Genomic DNA, 22,405 nt, shown 5'->3' on the forward strand with positions numbered 1-22,405 from the left:
AAATCTTCAAGTGAAATTAAACTGTACTTCTGCAACAGAAAAACTTTTAGCTAAAAAATACCGAGAGCTACAACGAGATTTTGGCAGGTGCTTATTAATAAACATCAACATGCCAACGAAAGGAGTTAAGATGGCAGAGCAGTAGGGGTACCCTATGCTTGCCTCATCCCTCGAACACAGCTAGATAAATAAACATCAACATGCCCTAGCTGCACAGCAGGTGAGTTCGGCTTAGAACAGTAGTGCTGCATTTGCAGTCAACAGCAATCATCATCAGGCTAAAGACAGGTTTTTCTTGTCATCTTTATTCAAGTATTTCACAGCAGTTATATTACAAATTACAGTAAATGTTCAAAATTCCAGAATTCAAAAATTAAATAATTTACTTCAAACTAATGTAAAATGAAGTCAAATGCAAAACATCAATTTAACACAATTCTAAATTAAACTATAAACCCAAAATAGACCATGGTTGATGAAGTCTACTTAATCTACAAAGTAGACATACATGACTGAAACCAAAAAGGACTCCCAAAGTCTAAATAACTGAATGTACAAAATACAAAAGATGCAGGTACAAGTCCAAATTCAAGCTTACAATGTGATTACAAATAATAATTATAATAACAATGGCATTCAGCTACGGGACCTGACACTGAAGATACCTACTTAATAGCACCATAGCTGAACCAACTTAATCAAAAAATGGGAAGATATTACCACCCCACTCCCTAAAAATAAAATCCAGTAAACCTACAAATACATTGGCATATGAGAAAAATCAAGTCATGAAAGGACGTAAAACAAAACAAAAAAAATTAATCACAGGTGAGATTCAAGCTCAAAAACACAATAATTCCACAGCCATCAGTTTCAACCCTAGTGCGGTTCCATCATCTTCAAAAAGCTCCCATGGTCCCCACAGCTGAGCATTAACTATTGTTGGGCTGTGCTGTGATACATATTTTACTGATCTGAGAGCAAAGTTTTACACAGGAGCTATCATTTATAATGCTCACAATAGGAAATAAGAACAGAGGTCAATTTGTACATATTTTTGCCAATGCTATACAGCAAAAATTAAGAACTTACAGAAAGGTAAACAAAATTGAGTCCACTTGGATAATTTCACAAGCTGCTTTAAACTATAGAACCACCAGATATCTGTAAAGTAAGCAAAACTGGTATAGTGTGTGGTTTTTTGGGGGGAGACAGGGGAAGGGGAGCAGAGGAGTTGATACAGTTTCAGCTAATTTTTCTCCCCTTGGCATTAGACTGGCTTTCTCTTTAAGACCTAATCTGTTCAAAGTGGCAGTTCCTATCATACTGAGGTTGCCTCGTATTTCTCCATCAATATCAAGGTTAAAATAAAAAAAAAAAAAACTTGATCTTTTGGAAGCATTTTAATGCTGAACATAAATAAATTTCCCTTGTCAAACCCACTGATGGCTAAAATCTTAATTAACTTGTACAAATTTAGTAACCTACTAAGAACATGTGCGTTTTTTTTTCCTTTCACAAGTGCTGCTGTTACTTGAACAGAATGCTTCTGAATTAGAGTAACTGGAATAAATATTTAAAAAAAAATAGTGCAGCAAGAACCTGAGACTTGCAAAAAACCCTTTTAGCAGAAACTTGCTACAAAAAATCTGCTACATCTTATTTCATCAAATCTTTAAATTCTGTAACAATTTCCATCAAAATACAAAATGCTAATGTATTAGACAGTAAAATAGTCTGAACTGGTATGATGGTAATAAATATGAAAGAAAGCATGAAAATCCTCCCAATAATCAAATTAGAGGTTTCAAATAACCTCCCCTTTAAAATGGTTCATCGTTAATCGCACTTGCCCACCTTAAAAATACAGTGTGTCTACATGGGTAGCATCTTGAGTTATATGACTAACTGAATATTATGAAAACTTCATAGACTAGGTATAAAGAAAAAAAGTGGCATTTAAAAAAATTTAAGCTATAATTAGAAGGCGCAAAATGTTAATGTAAATGCAAAGAAGCACTTAAGATTACTGCAGTAGCCTGTGGCCATAGTGTGCTTTCTGCACGGGCATCCGGCACACAACAAACAGCCAACAGCCGGAGACAAGGAGACAAGTACCTTAGCTTCAGCATGTAAACGGTGGCAAAGTGATTACAGGACTCTGTAAGCACTATTAGAAACTAAAATACAAAAAGCTGAGGTAGCTCAGTATCTCTGCAGTAGTCCAAGACCATTTGCTCTATTTAAAACCCAAACTACATGTGTTGCATATATTGGAAAGACACACCTGCAGCTAACGGCTATAATGAATGAAGATATCAAGCCAACTTGTCAAAATTTTCTATTTTTGTTTAAAAATTATCTGATAAAAAAATGTCACTGTATTCCCTTTGCCTCTTTGTAACTGCCTAGACTGTGTCCCCAAATTTGTAGAAAGTTTTTGTAAAACTAGTAACCCATAATTAATTTTAGGTAAGTACAATTCACAGAAATCACTCAACAAGATCCAAAATGGGTTCTAATCCAAATGAATAGTTGTGACGGTAAGCTTATGGTTAAGGGATTTAAACATTAATACTGTTATTCAAGGACCATACCAGAGCTCACCTGCACAATGCATTAAAAAAATGAATTTTATGGAGCTTCTGACAAATTCCTCTTTTCTGTCCATTTGGCAAGTCCTGGCTTTAAAACAAAACAGGAACAACTTACTATACATGAAATCATTCTTCTCTGGGAACCCAAACATGAATTGCTATTAAATTGCCACTGAGAGAGGAAAAGAATGTTACCATCTATCTAGTTTCTGGTCATCATTGTCAGCAGTACTGTAAAGTGTGTAAGTTTTTTTGGTGGGCTGTGTATTATTTGTTGTTGTTTTATTATGTGTTTCTTAAACAGAAACAGACCATACAGGAAAACTTACCATTTTAGTACATCGTGTGGCTTAATGAGTATCTTGATTGAGTTTTGAAAACAGGATAGTTATTTTATACCAAAACACTGGTTGCCTCTTAATGACAGAGTATCAAAACTTATTTTCAAGGTTGTGACCAAAAAGACATTCTAATTCATTTGCTACAAACAAGCCCATTCTTTTCTTTAGCCTTATCTTTCTCAAATGAATTAAAAGGCACATTAAAGGCAGTTCTAAAGAGCCTAATCTAATTTCATCCAGTTTCTTCAGTTTCCCACCAGAATATACTGTAGCCAACTCTATAACAGTGAAGTTTCAGTCCATTACCCAGAGGAAAAAATAAAAACAAATATGCTAAAAGGAGTAGAAAGAAGGAAAAAGAAACCAAAACAAAACAAAACAGGTTGCCCACTGTTTAAACAACTCAACACAGTTAGAACTGCCCCATCCAGTTTCCTCTTGTTTGCTGGTCTGCTCCCTAAGAGAGAAGTCTCCAAAAGAGAGTGCATGAAAAGAGGAGCAGAAGTGAGAGCAGTTTCTGTAGCACCAAAATCTCCAATCTGTGGGGTTGTATTTTTTATTTGTGGAAAATACAACATGTTTCTGAAGTTCTGTTTGGTTCTTGTAGGCTGGTTGGTTTCAGGTACCTGAGACAATAGCACCAAATTCAACAGAGAGAAAGAATGAGTGAGAGAGCACTTTACACCAAGGCTCTGCACATAATTGGTGCAATTTGAAATCGAATGGCTCAGAAGACTGCTCTGTCAGGAGCAGATTGGAGAGGATAAACCACTCATCTTGAAAAGTTCATAGGAATGTCTCAAACATATGAACTGTTCTTTCCATCTCCTACAAGGGGAAAAAAAGTGCATGTTATCTATTAAAGAAAAGACAAAAGTATTATGGGGAAATTCACTTTAAATTAACTTTTTAGAGAAAGAATTTTAGATACAAGTTAAACTTTAAGTATTTTCCTGATTATAATACCATAGCTATTCTGCAGGTTATCTGCCCTAGACACTTCCAAATGCCTATTTGATAGTTAGGCTAATGAGGATGATGCTAGCTAGTATCACTCAATGAGTAACTTATTATGCCAGATATTGTACTAAGAAATTTGTATAGATAAATAATTTGTCAGCTAATAAACAACAAAGTCAGAATCTGAATACAGGTAGCCTCACTCCAGAGCCTGAGGCCTTCCTTTACTCATTTTCCCAAAGCAAAATGAATGTATTCAGGATAATGAAACTTGCACCCAAAGTAAAATGTACCTGTTCCCACTGCTATTCACTTTAATCAGAGCTGGGCGGAAAAAAGGAGGAGGGAAAAAAAGCCAGAAAGAGTCACTGCCAACATCACAAGAAATGCCATTCATTCACTGGTGATTTTGCTATAGATCCCTTCTTTCCCTAAACAAGGCCCCTAGATTTCAAGGTTCCAAGTCTCCCTTTGCTCCTCCACCTGCTTGCACTGTCTTTGCTCTCTCTCAAATAAATAAATAAAATCTTTAAGAAAGAGAATGGTTCACCTTGAAAGTGTCTAAGCAAAAGGACAACCACTCCTTCATGTGGCCATCTCCTAAGCCTAGATCTGATGAATGAGATGATTTTTAAGTTCTCTTTAATCATTAATGGGATGGCAAACAGGTCTCACTTTCTAGGCCAACTCCCTTAACCAGGAGTGGCTGCCTACGAAGCAGCAGTAAAAAGACTTGAGGTCTTCCCCACAATCAACCCACCCAAATGATATGCTCAGTGACGTCACCAATAAGCAAGGGACAAGGGAATTGTGACATGCTAAGTTCCATTTTGATAAACAAAGAATCCCAGGGATCCCTGGGTGGCTCAGCGGTTTCCCGCCTGCCTTTGGCCCAGGGCGCGATCCTGGAGTCCCAGGATCGAGTCCCACGTCGGGATTCCGGCATGGAGCCTGCTTCTCCCTCTGCCTGTGTCTCTGCCTCTTTCTCTATGTCTATCATAAATAAATAAAAATAAATCTTAAACAAACAAACAAAGAATCCCAGATTATTTCTGTCCTGAGACAAAATGGTAACAGAAAGGATTTACTCTGGGACACCTGGGTGGCTCAGCGGTTGAGCATCTGCCTTCAGCTCAGGTGTGATCCTGGAGTCCTGCGATCAAGTCCCATATAAGGCTCCCCGCATGGAGTCTGCTTCTCTCTCTGCCTATGTCTCTGCCTCTCTCTCCCTCTCTCTCTCTGTGTCTCTCATGAATAAATACATAAAATCCTTAAAAAAAAATTTTATTCTGCAAACTCTAAGTCTTAATGAGTCTTCTAATCTTAAATCTTCAAAATATTCCTCAGTTACTTGGTGAAAGATATAGACTAAAAAATGTTTCCCTCTTTTTTCTTTGGGACAAGTAAAAGCACATATTTGTTTATTCTAAGGATGAACTGAGCACTTACCTCTACAAGTTGTGATTTGTCATAATCTTTACGATGACGATAGATGCACTGACTAAGAAGAGAATATAATCTCTCAAGTTGATCAACTGCCAGATTGTTGCTTTTATCTACCAACAAATCAAGCAATTTCTAAGAAAAATTAGAAGAGAATAAAATGAAGTTTGGTTTCATTTTCACACTGAAACAGTTATATATCAATGGCCAGGCAACAGACACCGTATGCTATGGTGTAACGGTGACACGTAATTTAGAAGATTCCAAGCCTTAGTTTATTACTGAGACCATTCTCTAAACCCCTCAAAACACACATAACTCTTTTTTTTTTTTTTTACTAGAAGCTCTAGAGTATATTCCTCATTTAAAGCAAGAGATTATCAAAACTAGTTTTATTCAACTGCCTACAAACATATTCAAATCTCTTTCCATTCATTTAAGACTGACTGGGAATAGCTAAGCTTACCTTCAATCTCTCATGATCAACTATAAGAGGTGGCATAGGCTCAGAGGGTTCTTCTGGAACCAGTTCCAGGCTTGTTGTTTTTGCCTGCTCTAAAATTAACTTACGATATTTCTTTACTTTAGAAGCACCTACAATTGAAAAAAAAAAAAGTGCAGCAAGTAAAAGTTAAGAAAACTCAAGCTTGAACAACTATAAATTCTTCTACCCACCATAAAAACTTTTTGGAATAAGGGTATATTCTTTAAATGATAATTTTTTAATGATAAATTTTAAAATAAGTAACCCAAATTGAAGAGAAATAAACCACAACCAAGAAAGCCAACCCATGCTAGAATATCGTCTAATAAACACATCCACTTAAAGGAAGAGAAGAGCAATAGTCCCCTCTAAGTACTAACTTTTAAATGTCTTCACTTTCTTTATGATAGCCATCATTTTAAAATTTGGAGCTTTCAGAACTAGAAGAGGGGAAGCAACCTAGAAAAGCAGCTACTCAAACCAAGTGAGGCCAACCTGTCTACATATTTGCCTTGCAAAGTAAAAAATAAAATAAAGTAAAATCTTCCTCAACATTAACTGAAATTTTTCTCTTTTACACTGCCCAGATTCCTATTAGAAATTGATCTGGCTTCTAACATTTTTTTCTTAAAAATACAAGTCCATTTAAAGTGTAATAGGGCTGAGTTGCCTGGGTGGCTCAGCGGTTGAGCACCTGCCTTTGGCTCAGGGTGTGATCCCCTGGTCCTGGGATGGAGTCCCACATCCGGCTCCCTGCATGGAGCCTGCTTCTCCCTCTGCCTGTGTCTCTGTCTCTCTCTGTGTCTCCCATGAATGAATGAATAAATAAAACCTTTTAAAACATAAATAAAGTGTAATAGAGCTAATGATCTTTCCTACCTCAGAGTGAGTTACTATAATATTTTCCTCTCAACATCAAACTGAGACCAACTACACTGGAAAAAAAAAAACCAACATATTTTGAGGTGGCTAACAATAATTTGACAGTATTAGGCACCCTGAGAGATTGAATGGGTAGATAGGCCATTGAGCCCTATGATCCCCTAAGTCAGGAATACTCTAAGAGGAGGGCAAGAAGGAAGGAACACAAACTCCAATTGTTCCAGAACTTTTTACAGGACCTGGCCCACATCAACAAACGCTAAGGAAAACCTTCCCCCTCCCTCCTGCAGTAGTCCTCTTATTCCCACATCTATAAACAATTCCTTCTCATCAATGCTTGCTATACAGACAAATAATAAAAGAACCAAAATATTACCTTGGAAAACATACTTCCATGTAGCAAAGAAATTTTATCTTTCAGACAGCATCTAGAGTGAAAGCCTTTATTTATAGTTCAATTAACATAAGCTAAGTGTTTTTGTTAAGACCTTAAGGATCCAGAGAACCTAGGTAGCTCCTGTGGTTGAGCATCTGCCTTTGGCTCAGGGTGTGACCCTGAGGTCCTGGGAGCCCTGCATCAGGCTCCCCCTAGAGAGCCTGCTTCTCCCTCTGCCTATGTCTCTGCCTCTCTGTGTCTCTCATGAATAAATAAATAAAATCTTTAAAAAAAAAAGACCTTACGGATACTCATTACCCTATCTATGGACATCCAGGAACCTAAGAACTTGCACTGTAATACTGCCCTGAGAGTTACAAGTAAAAAACTTCAGGTAAGGCTTTTATACAACAAATATCTTAAAGTTTTTAGATAACCAATTGAATATATTAATTTAAATCTTTTCTGCAAAAAAAAATTAAATAAATAAATAAACAAACAAACAAACTTTTCTGCAAGCACACTAAAATCTCGTTGTGAAGGAACATTTTTAAAAAGGACTCCTCAGCTCATATCCAAAGCCTCATCAGGAAGCTCTCTTCCCTTATCTCCACTCTGTCCCAGTCATTACTTAACCCAACTTTAATACATGTTTAAAGTTCTGCCTGTTCAACGTGGATGGAACTGGAGGGCATTATGCTGAGTGAAGTAAGTCAATCGGAGAAGGACAAACAGTGTATGTTCTCATTCATTTGGGGAATATGAATAATAGTGAAAGGGAATATAAGGGAAGGGAGAAGAAATGTGTGGGAAATATCAGAAAGGGAGACAGAACATAAAGACTTCTAACTCTGGGAAATGAACTAGGGGTGGTGGAGGGGGAGGAGGGCGGGGGGTGGGGGTGAATGGGTGACGGGCACTAAGGGGGACACTTGACGGGATGAGCACTGGGTATTATTCTGTATGTTGGTAAATCGAACACCAATAAAAATTAATTTATTAAAAAAAACATTAAAAAAATAAATAAATAAATTTAAAAAAATAAAATAAAGTTCTGCCTGTATGATCAATATAAATGAATACCAGAATAAATACTGCTCTTTCAACTACCTTCTATTATTAAATATTGAAGTAAAAGAAAAATTCTCAACAGGTAACATTTAAGAATAATACACAAACATCTCTCTTTATCCATTAGGAGAATTCTAAGACTTTGAATAGTATCTTCCTACTTCCTAATTCTGCTAGAGGGCTCAAAAACTGGCAGCAAAAAAAAAACTTCTCCCACATAGCCCAAATCCCAGGCTAAAGGTATATATACTCCACACAACTGAGAAAACATGACAGAATTTCAAAATATTCTAGTGTAAGAAGAGTACCTGTTCAGTATGAAAATGTATATTCAAAGAGTAGATCTCTAACTCACCCCATCTCACAACGGGCTAAAGAATGATAAACAAAGCAGGGCTAGAAACTCCCAGGCCCCCTTTTCTGCTTCTTCTTAAAAGAATCATATAGACCCTAGGAAGGCAGGGGCTTGCAGAGTGCTCTGAGTCTATGAGAACAAAGTAGATCTAACACTGTGGGTTCTTGCTGCTTCCTATACCACTGGCTTTACAAAGCAGTGGAGCCTCTTAGACTCAACATCCTGTAGATTCAACTAACAATGAATGCCTGGAATGAATATAGCTCAGTATGTGCCAGGTACAAGAAGAGGTGATTAATATACATGACTTATTTAATCCCCACAGTGACAACACTCTGAAGTTTAATTTAGAAGATGGAAAAACAAGGTTGGAGAGCATAAGTAACCAGCTCAAAGTCACATGATTGTAATGAACAGGAGTGGTAATTTAATGTGAGCGTACATGAGCACAGCATACCACACTGCTCAGTATCCAAATCTTTTCAGTCCAGCCTACCCCACCCCAGTAATTCTTATTAGAATTCCATCTTCTTAATATCTGTGGGTTTACTCAGCCTTTAGTCATAAATCCATTAGGACAGGAATAATAATCAGGTGGGAGGCAAAAAAAATAAGCAGTCAGAAAAGCAACTCACACACACACACACACACACACACACAAAGGAAAGCAACTCATTCTGGACCATAACACTCTGAAATTTCTAGCAAAATTTACCAGGCATGTGTATATTATATACCTTCCTAGGGGAAAAAGATCAAAACTTTAACAGATTCTCAGAGGGGTATAACTTGCTTACTGACTGGGGACCAGACAAAATATGCAACTGGTGAACTCCAGACTCTCAAATTTCAGAAGATTTTTTAAAAATATTTGCTCTACCTTCTTTATCCAGTTCTGCATCTTTAACCTCCACTTCAGGGCTGGGTTCTACCTTCTCATTACTGCTACATTCCAGGGTCTCTAGTTTCTCAGGATCATCTCCAGGATGTTCATTCAAAGTTTCTGGTTTTTCTTTTGACTGGTCCTCTGGGACAATCTTTTGTTCGGAACTACATTTGTCTCCACTACCACAGAAAGAAACTACTTCAGCTTTGCCATTTTGACACTCCAGAACTGGTATTCCTTCAAAACTGTCAGTGGAGGCCTCACCATTTAGACAGCTTCCTTTGAGGAAAGGCTCTTTCCTAGATGTCTGTTCTGGATTTAGAGAACCGCTGCTATTGACAAGCAGAGACTCATTTGAACTTTCCTCTTCAGTGGATGCAAAGTTCTCCTTTGTGCCTGCTCCACTGTCAAGCCTCTGCCCCTGGTCCATGTCCATGATGTCACACGATGATTCGTCATTGGTCATAGAGAGGTCTCCGGTCTCTTCTCCATTTTCTTCATGGCAGTCAGTGCTTACCTCAAACTCTCCATTCTCTAGCAACTTCCTGTCCTCCGTATGGTTCTCATAGTCTGCAAATTTGGTGTCTTCTTCATCTTTTTTTAAATTATTGACTTTCCTTTTCTTAATAATTCCTTTACCCCACTGTGATCGCCGCCTTGATTTTCTCCGAACTCGAACTATTTTAGAGAGAAGGAAAACAGGTATGTAGAACAGATATGTAGAAACAGATACATACAGAGAAATAAAACAGAGTGCAAAACTTGTTTTACAAATGTTTGCTATTTAAGACTCAAAAGAAAGTAAGCCCAGACCAATGTAATACACAAGAATTACTTAGCTCCTGACATCTATGCTGACTAATCCTCACAACCTATGAGCAGAATGAATAAGAAGTCAGGGATGAATTCTGAAGAATGAACTTTTTTAAAAATTTGAGTTTGAGTTTATCCAGCATTAATTTTTTTTCTATTATCCTTGATTCTGTTCTACAGCTGTTCCGAATTCCTAACATCCGGGGCCAAGCATATAATATGTACATTTACGGAATAACTGACCACATTACCAGGCTACCTAGAAAACTGGAGGCCATAGCCCTGGATTTCCACCAGGAAAATGAGTGCTTTGCCAACAAAATCATCCAAAAGCTCCTACACAATGAAAGAAAGTGAATATATGATCCAGTATACCAAGACAGAACAGTTACTGGTGTCCCACAAAGAACTATCCACTGTCTCTCCTTACAGAAGAAGGAATCACTCCCAATAAGTACGGTAGTGGAGAGAAACCCTTTGAAGCTTATAGAGACAATGGTTTGACAACTGGTTAGCCTCTTCTACTATAAATGGTTCACCTAGTAGGATCAATTGGTTTCACAGCTGTTATTTCAAAATATGTAAAAAGAGGGGGACACTGGGTGGCTCAGTTGGCCAAGTGTCTGTCTCCTCCTGATTTCAGCTCAGGTCATGATCTCAGGGTCCTGAGATCAAGGCCAGCATCGGGCTCTGGGCTCAGCACAGAGTCTACTTGTCCCTCTCCCTCTGTTCTTCCCTCTGCTCACATGCTCTCTTTCTCAAATAAATAAACAAAATATTTTGAAAAAAGAAGAAGAAAATGTGGTAAAAAAAAAAAAAAAAGCCCTCTGCTATCAAGGCAGCAACATTAACAAAATGTTGAAAATAAATATTTGGTCAGTGATGTGAAAAGGAAGACCTACAGAAGTTGTAAAGACTATATTTAACTTTAGATGCCAGAAACTGTCATGAGCTTTAGGAGTACTTCCAGTAACAAAGAGTCCAGGAATCTTTAATTCCACATATATGTGGTTGTTTTTTTTTTCACATATATGTGTTTATATATGTTTTCATCCTTTCATCTTTAATCTGTACTGAGTCTCTGTAAAGACACCAAGGCATTCACAAGGAATTGACAAATATTGTTAAAAATATTACTTTTCTTTCTTATCTAAGAATAAATCTACTAAAGGTTTCGGAAATCATTTCCCAAATTCAAGTTAGTCATTTGGTTCAAAATATATTTTGCCTCCAAAATCGTATCATTAGAATCATCTATCCATTCCTTTTCCCCTAATTTCTGTTTTCATAACTTATACTTACAGGGTAATTAGAGAAGAACATTCAGCACTAGTTTACTGTTAAAACCTGTATATATGCAAAAGTGATGGGCATTTGTAAGCATTCCATTACCTATATGAAAAACTAATCCAGTTCACATTAAAAATGAAAAAAAAAATTCAGCCTCCTCTTTCTCTAAAAGGTAGAGCTGTTAGGTTTCTACCACCTGACAACTCATTCCAAACACTGTGACCTTACTTATTCTCCAGCCATGCAACCAAAGTACAAAAGGTTCTCCTTTTCTTTCCTAAGCTGTCAAACTCTAGAGCAAGAAGAGTTGAACTCTGTTCAATCAAGAGCCAGCTCAATTATGTGATCTGTAGTACACTAAACAAAGGCTTAGACGGCCTACTGAAGCAAGTTTATTTCTAACACTTTCATCCCAGCTGAGAACAAAGAAAATGTTCTCATTTGGGAAGAGGTCAAAATAGAGAGATTTCCCTCCTCCTTACATAATTATTTCTAATGGTGAGTATGATTTTGGTAAAATAGAGAAATTGATCATATACGCTCCAAAAGAATGGGGATTTTTGTTTTAGGCGCTGCTATATCTCCACAGCACCTGGCATGTGGTAGTAGCATCCATTTACGGAACTAATCTTGCACATATCGCTTCCTTTTACAAGAGCGCTTTGTGTGAAAAACCAATACAGGAGGCACAATCTTTAGAGTCAATTTTTATAGCCTCTCTGAGCTTGTTTCCAAAACTAAGACCTTAGGAAAGCAACTCTCCCTTAGGGATATTTAGATTTATAATTCAAGTAAATTAATGTAAAAGAGACAAATCACATATGCCATCTACTGGTAAGAGAAAACAAAATTCACATTTGTAGATTAAAGTTACATTTTAACGTTTAAAGGAACTTACACTACTTAAAGCCAATTTTCAATAATGGGTTTTAGTAAATATTTATATCAGGTGCAGACAATGTACAGGCCTTCAAGGTTTAAATTAGAGTGCTACATTATATAATCCAGGTCATGATCCAAGATATAAATAACTACACCAAATAGCTTTAATCAGTTTCATGGAACAAATGTACCACTAAGTCCTTCAAATTTTCTCATGTTTGAGTATCATTTATCACAAAGAGAAGAACTTAAAAAAGAGAGAGAGAGTCTGGTTCATTCATTCAAATTCAGTGCCACTGGTGAAAGAATCTATTATGGCCAGCCTTACTGACAGTTTCAATAGTACAACCACCTTTATACCAGACTAGCATATACCTTCTAGGGGTGGCTACCTAGGCGAAACAGATGGACTATATTAGGAAGATGCTGTGTTCGTTAACAATGGTCTTTCAGAAATCTTATAAATCACCATGTACGAGGAAAAGTGAAGAAAACCTAGAACACTGAATTTTCCCTTTCTAAACATATCTCACTTAAAACTACATTAAAAAGGCTGTATAGATTCTTCAAACTGAGCACAAGATATTCTTTTAGGAAAATCAACTTCTGTCACAATGGCCACTCTCTTAAGTCAAAGTTGCCATTTTCCACCATAGAGAGAACATCCTATATATTACACAGCAAAGGTTTAGGGCTGGAGGCAGGAGTGGATAGAAAGTCTGTTGGCTCCACATCTCTGTCCAAAAACCAAAGTTTAAAGCTGAAAGTATTCAAACCTAGTTCAATGAACAACAGCAAGGACTGAAATGTAGATAGAAAAGAGCAAATGCAGTTACAGAAGTAGACTTCTGATTCCACATCCTACTGCACAAGCTCTTCACCTCTGAACAGAGAGAAGACCTGAGGGAACACAGCAGCACCTGGTTTGTGTCCCCAGCTCCTAACAAATTTGCATCCTTCTCAGCTGTTCCCACTACTGGATAACATGGTCTCAAACACTCACATGCACATTTATTTGCAGAGTTATGCCAAACATCCAATGGATTTCTTTGTTTGTGCCGAAATGCCTCTTCAACTCTAGTTTCTGTCTTCCGAGCTCCAGTCCCATGAGGATTTATTTGTTCTGCTGTTACTGATAAGCCTGCAGGCAGAAGATAAGCAACACCTATTTAAATATTCCCAGCTACATAAACCAACAAGGTAAAAAAAAAAAAAAAGTCTGAAATACAGAACCAAGTTTTAGTCATTAATTACACCTGGACAGTTCGTAATTCAGATGAAAACAGTACCTTTTGTTTTAAGATAGTAAAGAAACTAGATATAAAATCTTAACAAAATAACCTAGCAGCCCATGCTTAACACTTAATCCCCAAAGGAACCCTATATTTGCTTGGTTTAATTTACAAAACTACACATTCTTATGACTGTAGGACAATAGTAATATATTGTCTAAAAGGGGATCCCTGGGTGGCTCAGCAGTTTAGTGCCCGCCTTCAGCCCAGGACGTGATCCTGGAGTCCTGGGATCGAGTCCCACATCGGGCTCCCTGCATGGAGCCTGCTTCTCCCTCTGCCTATGTCTCTGCCTCTCTCTCTTTCTCTTGTGTCTCGCATGAATAAATAAATAAAATCTTTAAAAATATCTATATATTGTCTAAAAGTTATTATTTCTGCCATCTTAGAATGTGTGTTTGTTAGACCATTAAACCCCATTCACAAGAACTGTTTTCATCTGGTATTAGCTGTCTGTCACACCACATTGCAGTAAGTTTGGATTTCCTACACTGATCTTTCTAAGAAAAACCACCCCAGCTCATTTTCCCTCACTAGACTTGTCTCTTCTATATGGTCATTAAATGGTGTTTCTCAGGGTTGTCTCTGGAATTTCTTTTCTTCTCACTCTGATCTATACCTTCTACCAAAAAGTATCATTTATGCCTTCAGATTCTATCACCATTACATAATAATTCCCACATCTAACTATTTAGCCCAAGCATCTCTTGAGCTTCTGACCCATACATTCAATTGCCTATCTTATGTATCCAACTGGATATCCTAATGATGGGTCAAATTAAAGGTAATTAGTTTATCTTTCCCCACCAAAAAACCTGTTCAAAAGAAAAAAAAAAAAACCTGTTTATCCCTATTTCCAGTGAGATATTCCCCTATCTCTGTTGGTAGTATTAATATCTACTAAGTCACTGAACCTGTAATATGGGCAGCCAATTTTGACTCTTCCTTCCCTTCCCAATGGCCTCCAATCATGCCCCAAATCTCTCCTGCATTGATCCTATATCCATTCCCATTTCACGAATTAAAACTCTGCACAAGTCCAACAACTTTTCCCCCCAAATGCTTTATTGAGGTGCAACTTACATGATAATAAAAAAAAAAATCACTCATCTGAAGCATACTGATTTTTAGTATAGTTACAGAGCTATACAATCACCACAGCAGCCTAATTTTTGGTAAACTATCCCAGGCCCCAGCGAATCTACTTTTTGTCTCCACATACTTCACAAAAGAACGTTTCATATAAACGGAATCACACAAAACAGGTGGTCTTTTATAACTGGATTCTTTCACTTAGGATAATGTTCCTATGTTCACCTATGTTGTACCATGTATCAGTAGTTTGTTTCTTTTTATGACTGAGCAGTATGCCATTGTCTGATATACTGTTTTGTTTACCCATTCACTGGTTGATAGGCATTTGCATTGTTTCCAGTTTTTAGTTGTTATGAACAGTCTCTATACAAGCATATGTTTTCATTTATCTTGGGTTGTTTCCAGGAGTAGAATCACTGGGTCATATGGTAAATGTTATGCTTAATTTTTTAGAAACTGCCAAACTGTTTTCCAAACTGGCTCCAACAGTTTTCGACTGGTCCATCCTTCTATCCTACCACACTGACCTTGCTATTTCCTGCTGCCAAAGCAATTTACCAATTCCACAGCTTAAAATATTTCAGTGACTCATATTGACTATGGCAATGGTTCTCAAACCAAACCAAAAACCACTTGAATAGTTTGTTAAAGTATAAATTTCTCAGCCTTACTACTCTCAGAGAATCTAATTCCCTAAGTCTAATAAGCTGATGTGGGTGTTAGGCACACATATTTTGAAAAACACTGACCTACAGGATAAAGTCTTAAGCTCCTTAGCATTGGCATCAATTCATTCAAATATTTATAGGACAGATTCTAGGGACTGCAGTAGAACTATGAACAAACCATTCACAACACTTCTATTCCAAATAAGGGAAAGAGACCAAGAAAAAAAAAAAAGACAAAATGCTATGTGCTATGGTGACCAGAGCCTATTTTAAATTAGGTGACCAGGGAGGGCCTAAGAAGTAGGGAAAAAAGCTTCTTAATTTCAATGTCCTGGACTCAGCTCACCTCTTGAGATCTATTTCCCATTCTGTACAGCTTCAGCAATACCACACAGTTTGCAGTTCTTCAAATATATCATGTTATTTCACATCTCTGTGCTTTTACATATGCTATTAATCTGCTCTGGTTACAAATACCTCCCCCTCCTCTGTCACTACCTCTCTTTTTCCACTCCACTAGAGACAACACTCCTATATATTCATTCCCCAAACTCTGGATGAAATACACTGAGATCCATAACAGGAAGTCTCCTCCTCTGTGCTATAAACATGTTTCAACCAACTCATATACTTCAACTGTATTGGTTTGTTTTATAATTCTGTCTCCTACTGAGTTCCTCAAGGACAGGATTATACACTGAACAAACCACATTTGCTAATTCTGTTAGTTTTGTATTAACAGAACTGCACATAAACGTCAATAGGGAAAACAAAAACAATATTCCTAAAAACTTTTAAAAAGTAAACCCTCTATGATATGAAAGTCTATCTAAATCCTTTAAGAATAAAAATCATTAACAGATAAACTCCTACAAAAAAATTTTCACTAAACAGAATTTTATTTCTGTAATTTGCACTTCTGTACTAAAACTTTTCCAGAAAGTAAAATTTTAAAATACCTTTGAGAATTTATATGACACATTAGTACCAAAATATATAAAGTGTGTGCCTCAATATAGATTATTTTCATAACATCATTCAGTAACAATGATTCTTGGTCTCCAGAAGCAAGTTCATTTCTATAAACTTACCTCTTTTTATTCTAGCTTCCTTAATTTCTTCACAGAGTTTATTAAATTCTGGATCCAATTCAGCTGCAATGATGGCATGTGCTGTGTCCTTCAGGGTACAAGCCCTATGTCTAATTATTTTATCTGTTAAAAAAGTTGGTATACATTATTATATAGATAAATGAAATAACATTAACAAAGGGTATCTTAAAAAGAGAAAGAAAAGAACACAAACATTTAAATAAAACTGTAAAAAGCACTTCCAGGTGAGAAACAGGTTCATTTAAATGATGAGTAAAAAATATAATAAGCTATTTAGTAACCTTGATAATTCTCTGAGAACTGTATTTTTTAGAACTTCAAAGTACAAGTGACTCCTGCACAACAAAGGGATTAGAGGTGCCAACTCTCCACACAGTCAAAAACCTGTAACTTTTGACTCCCCCCCAAAAAAATTTACTAGTAATAGTAAATAGTAATAATAATGCTGACCAGAAGTCTTATAGATAACATAAATAGTCCATTAACACATATCCTGTATGTTAAATGTATCATATACTGTATTCTTACAATACAGCTAAAGAAATGGAAATGTTAAGAAAATCATAAGAGAAAATACATTTATAGTACTGTACTGCATTTACAAAAAAAAAAGATCCATGTATAAGTGGGACCTATGTAGTTCAAACTGTGCTGTTCAGGTTCAATTGTACTAATACGCCTATTTAACAAATCATTATCTCAAAGACACAAAACTTGATTTTATGTTTTAAAAAACAAAAACATGGTTTTCAATAAAAATTTTAAGAGATTCGGAGAATATTCACCATATGCCCAGTACCAGAGTTTCTATAGATGGATATTGAGAATTCAGAAAATCTTACATAATTTTCTCCATAAGTGAAAACTGGTCAAAACTGTGAATATAATACATCCTAAGTAAAAGTGACTTATTAAAAATCTGTGACAGAAACAAAAAATATAGCAAGCACTCTAAGCCAAAAACTACAAGACGGTATATAAATTGTAGGTAGATCCAGGAAAGAAATATACACACTTTTAGGTAGACCACACCTGATGTTTACATTAAGTCTCTGCTTTACACTATTCGAAAAGCCTGCATTCATGAAAAATACAACATAAAAAGTGCTCCCAAGAGCTACGCAACTCTGAAATATTAAAAGTCAAGTCAAGGGGTGCCTGAGTGGCTCAGTCAGGTAAGCATCTGACTCTTGATTTTGCATGATCTCAGGGTCCTGAGATCAAGCCCCACAATGGGCTTGCACTCAGCAAGGAGTCTGAGTAGGAAGTCCCTCTCCCTCTGCTCACCCTCCTTTTCTCTCTAAAACAAATAAATAAAATCTGTGATTAGAATACAATAAACAAAAGATAAATGCGAATCTGTATTTAAAAGGATTCAGGCCTTATCCTAAGAGCAATGAAAAGTCATTGAAAAGATCAGAACAAAGAAGTAACATGATTTAAATGACCATCTTCGGGCAGCTGGGTGCCTCAGTGGTTTAGTGCCGATAGTCCGGGGCATGATCCTGGAAACCCGGGATTGGGTCCCACTTCCAGCTCCCTGCATGGAGCCTGCTTCTCCCTCTGCCTATGTCTCTGCCTCTCTCTCTCATGAATAAATAAATAAAATATTTTTTTTTAAATAAATAAATAAACAAACATCTTCAAAAGATCATCTCTAGGGACGTCTGGGTAGCAGTGTCAGTAAAGCAACCAAGTCTTGATTTAGGCTCTGGTCATGATCTCAGGGTCACAGGATTGAGCTCCACACTGGGCTCCATGCTCAGTGGAGAATCTGCTTGTCCCCCTCCGTCTGCTGTACCCCCCCCCAAGAAATAAAATCTTAAAAAAAAAAAAAAAGGTCATCTCCAGCCATTATCTGGAAACTAATGGAGGGGTCACGAATAAAAACAGGAAACATAATCAGAAGGCTCTTTTTTTAGTGAGAGAGAAGAACAAATTGAATGAGGGTGGGGGTGGTGAAAAGGATAAGATTATGGATTTGAAATACGTTCTCAAGGACACAACTTGATGATGAAGTATGGGATGAGGTATGTATCAAGGATCATGGTCTAGCTTCTTGCATGAAAAATGGGAAAATGGAAGTAATACTTTCAAATATGCAAATAACGAGAGAATAAATAGAAGAGGAAAAAAGTCAAAAATTAAAGTTTAAAGAGTTTATTTCGATGTGTGTAAAAAATATCCAAAAAGAGATATCATGAATATATGGAAATAAATGAATACAGATCTCAAGAATCTATGACCAAAAAACCACAACTGTGCAATCTGAATTTATTATTTAACATCCTGTACTTTCCTAAGTCTTAAAAAAAAAAGATCTATTACAGTACAGAAGAGATATATTAAATTGCATATATTTAAAGTATACACTTTGGAGGCACCTGGGTGGCTCAGTCAGCTAAGAATCTGTCTTCAGCTCAGGTCATGATTTCAGGGTCCTGAGATCAAGCCCTACATCGGGATCCCTTCTCAGCAGGGAGTTGCTTCTCCCTCTCCCTCTGCCTGCTGCTCCCCCTACTTGTGTTCTGTCAAATAAATAAAATCTTAAAACAAAAAAAAAAAGTATACATTTTGATCACACCAAAAAGAATAAAATACTCAGGAATAAACTTAACCAAAGAAGTGAAACACCTGTGCTTTGGAAAATATAAAACACTGATGAAAGAAACTGAGGATGATATACATAGATGGAAAGATATTCCATGTTCATGGATTGGAAGAATATTGCTAAAATGTCTACACTATTCTAGGCAATCTGCAGATTCAACACAATCTCTATCAAAATACCAAAAACATTTTTCACAAAACTAGAACAAATAATCCTAAAATGTGTATGGAACCACAAAAGACCCCAAGTAGCTAAGCAGTCTTTGAGAAAGGAAAACAAAGCTGGAGGTTTGTCTGAAATCACAATTCCAGATTTCAAGATGTAATACAAAGCTGTAAGAACTGAAACAGTATGGCACTGTCACAAAAACAGACACAGAGATCAACAGTACAGGATAGAAAGCACAGAAATATAACTCACACTTATATGGTCAATTCATCTATGACAAAAGAGACAAGAATATACATGGGGAAAACACAGTCTCTTTAACAAACAGTGTTGGGAAAACTGGACAGCTACATGCACAAGAATGAAATTGGACCACTTTCTTACATCATACACAAAAATAAACTCAAAATGGATTAAAGACTTAAGTGTAAGACCTGAAACCATAAAATTCCTAGAACAGAACAAGGACAGTAAATTCCCTGACATCAGCCTTAGCAACATTTTTCTAGATATGTCTCCTCAGGCAAAGGAAACAAAAGCAAAAATAAGCTACTGAGACTACACTAAAATAGATCATTTATTTTCAATGTGATTTATGTGATTATTAGTAAAGTTGCTATTTATTTTCCACTTGTTCCCTTTTCCTTTTTTTCTTACTTCTTCTGGATGTGTACTTATTTATGATCCTATTTTATCTCTGTTGGTTTATTAGCTCTAAATATTTGCTGCACTATTGCTAGTCCTCTGTGAGCTTCAAGGATATTTCCTTTCTCTGGTCTGAGATAGTTTCCTCATATGTATACACCAATCAGTGTTCAGCCTAAGACTGGAAGAGATCCACTGCAGATCTCCAGAGTGTTCTCTCTGTACAGCTTGCTTTCTTTCTGCCCTGAGAACTCTACCTACTTTGCCCTCCTTACATTTCCAGCTGTCTCTGTAATTCAGGTAGACTTCCTCTGCCTGGGTTTTTCCTTCCTGTACCATAGTCTGGAAACTCTCGATGCAACTAGGGCTCAACCTGTAGTTTCTCATCTTTTGGGGAATACTAGCCTTTGTTTCCTGATATCCGGTGTCTTCAAAATTGTTTTTTCATACATTTTGTTCAGTTTTTTTTTCATTGTTTCAGGTAGGAGGATAAATTCGGTCCCTTTTACTCCATCACAGCCAAAATCAGAAGTCTCCTGATAACTTTGAAACATCCTTTGAGAACCAAACTATAATGGCTATTTAAAAATCCAAAGTAGGGGACACCTGGGTGGCTCAGCGGTTGAAGGTCTGCCTTTGGCTCAGGGCATGATCCCAGGGTCCTGGAATCAAGTACCATGTCAGGCTCCCTGCATGGAGGCTGCTTCTCCCTCTGCCTGTGTCTCTGCCTCTCTTTCTCTGTGTCTCGAATGAATGAATGAATGAATGATTATAAAAATAATGAAAATCCAGAGGAGGATGTACCTTAATTTTTCAAAATTATTGTTCTATTGTTATAAGTCTTACATTGCTTCAAATTTTACCTATTACACATAAAAACCTACAATGAACATCCTTAGAAGTAGCTGTACTTTCAAGCTGATAATACAATATTCGTGGTGCACATGCCACTGGCTTTCTACCTCAGCTTGAAAAAGCTAAGAGGCAAGATTAAATCTAAAGCCACGTATCTGGCAAATTATCACTCTAAAATAACTCAATAGTCTTTCTTTTTAAATGTATGCTTCCTGCTCACATTCCATCCCCAATTAAATGGGGAAGGAAGGAAGGAAGGAAGGAAGGAAGGAAGGAAGGAAGGAAGGAAGGAAGGAAGGAAGGAAGGAAGGAAGGAAGGAAGAGCAAAGCAAAGCAAAGCAAAGCAAAGCAAAGCAAAGCAAAGCAAAGCAAAGCAAAGCAAAGCAAAGCAAAGCAAAGCAAAGCAAAGCAATCCATAAAAATTTCCCATTGACCTGAAGGATAATGAATTTATTCTGAAGAGCATCTGCATTTGATGAGGAAACAGTATTTTTCATGTGCTTACAATTATAATTATTTTTAATCATTCTTACGTTAGAATTGCATCTATGTTTTATACATAGCAACGAACCATAAGTTTATAGAACATTAAAAGTAGAAGAGATGTGATGTCTTCAAACTTCATCTTTTTCAAGAGGTAGGGGGGTCATCTTAGATCCTTATAAGCATGTGATAAAAATGAAAAATCACACATGTATACAATTTGGGATGTTATTGTTCAGAGACGCTCTCATGGACATCAGTCTTAAAATCCTTACTTTAAACAGTGCTTTAAGATATAAACTACAGGGCAACTCTCTTGAGTTCCCGCTCTCCCTCTTCAGGAGCTTTTGTACTATCACTCAATAAACTTTGCTTTACTGACCACCAAAAGTTTAAAAATAAATAAAATATAAGCTATATGTTTACCAGTTCTTTAGTCTCATACTTTATGATCTTAAGATTCTCAAAATCCATGTAATTTGAAAATAACAAGCACAGCAAAAAACCATACACTAGCTTTGAGGACAGAACCCAATCCATTCAGTTGTGCCATATAACATTTGTGGGTTTGCACAAATTATATAACCTCTGAGCCCAATAAAAAAACTATTGGTTATTAGGGCAAATTGAGGAGAATCTATAAAATTAATAGAATCACTACTTTTCTCAACATCCGAAAAACAAATAATCCAGTCAAGAAATAGGCAGAAGACATGAAAAGCCATTTCTCCAGAGAAGACATGCGAATGGCCAATAGACACATGAAAAAATGCTCAACATCACTCAGCATCAGGGAAATCTCAACCACAATGAGATACCACTTCACACTGGTCAGAATGGCTAAAATTAACAAGTTAGGAAACAACAGATATTGGCAACGGGAACCCTCACACACTGTTGATGGGAATGCAAGCTGGTGCAGCCACTCTGGAAAACAATATGGAGGTTCCTCAAGAATTTAAAATTAGAGCTACCCTACGACCTAGCAACTGCACGACTAGGTGTTTATCCAAAGCATACAGTGACTGGAAGAGGCACCTGCACCCCATTGATTATAGCAGCAATGTCCACAATATCCAACATATGGAAAGAGCCC

General features: G+C 36.8%; 1 protein-coding gene across 4 annotated transcripts in view; it reads right to left on the reverse strand.

The window, feature by feature from the left end:
- Nucleotides 1-285: 285 nt before the first annotated feature.
- The window catches only part of ATAD2B (ATPase family AAA domain containing 2B), a 168,182-nt gene continuing 146,062 nt past the window's right edge, over nucleotides 286-22,405 (reverse strand). For all 4 annotated transcript variants that reach the window (XM_055327103.1, XM_055327102.1, XM_055327101.1 and 1 more), the window contains exons 23-28: nucleotides 16,527-16,649; nucleotides 13,384-13,521; nucleotides 9,390-10,073; nucleotides 5,808-5,935; nucleotides 5,348-5,476; nucleotides 286-3,766 (exon numbers count right to left, since the gene is read on the reverse strand). In XM_055327103.1, coding sequence (XP_055183078.1) covers nucleotides 3,725-3,766; nucleotides 5,348-5,476; nucleotides 5,808-5,935; nucleotides 9,390-10,073; nucleotides 13,384-13,521; nucleotides 16,527-16,649 — 1,244 coding nt within the window. In that variant the 3' untranslated portion in view covers nucleotides 286-3,724. The remainder of the gene's footprint in view (nucleotides 3,767-5,347; nucleotides 5,477-5,807; nucleotides 5,936-9,389; nucleotides 10,074-13,383; nucleotides 13,522-16,526; nucleotides 16,650-22,405) is intronic.

Source organism: Nyctereutes procyonoides, unplaced genomic scaffold (assembly GCF_905146905.1).
Source record: "Nyctereutes procyonoides isolate TBG_1078 unplaced genomic scaffold, NYPRO_anot_genome, whole genome shotgun sequence".
In the NCBI taxonomy this organism is placed as follows: Eukaryota; Metazoa; Chordata; class Mammalia; order Carnivora; family Canidae; genus Nyctereutes; species Nyctereutes procyonoides.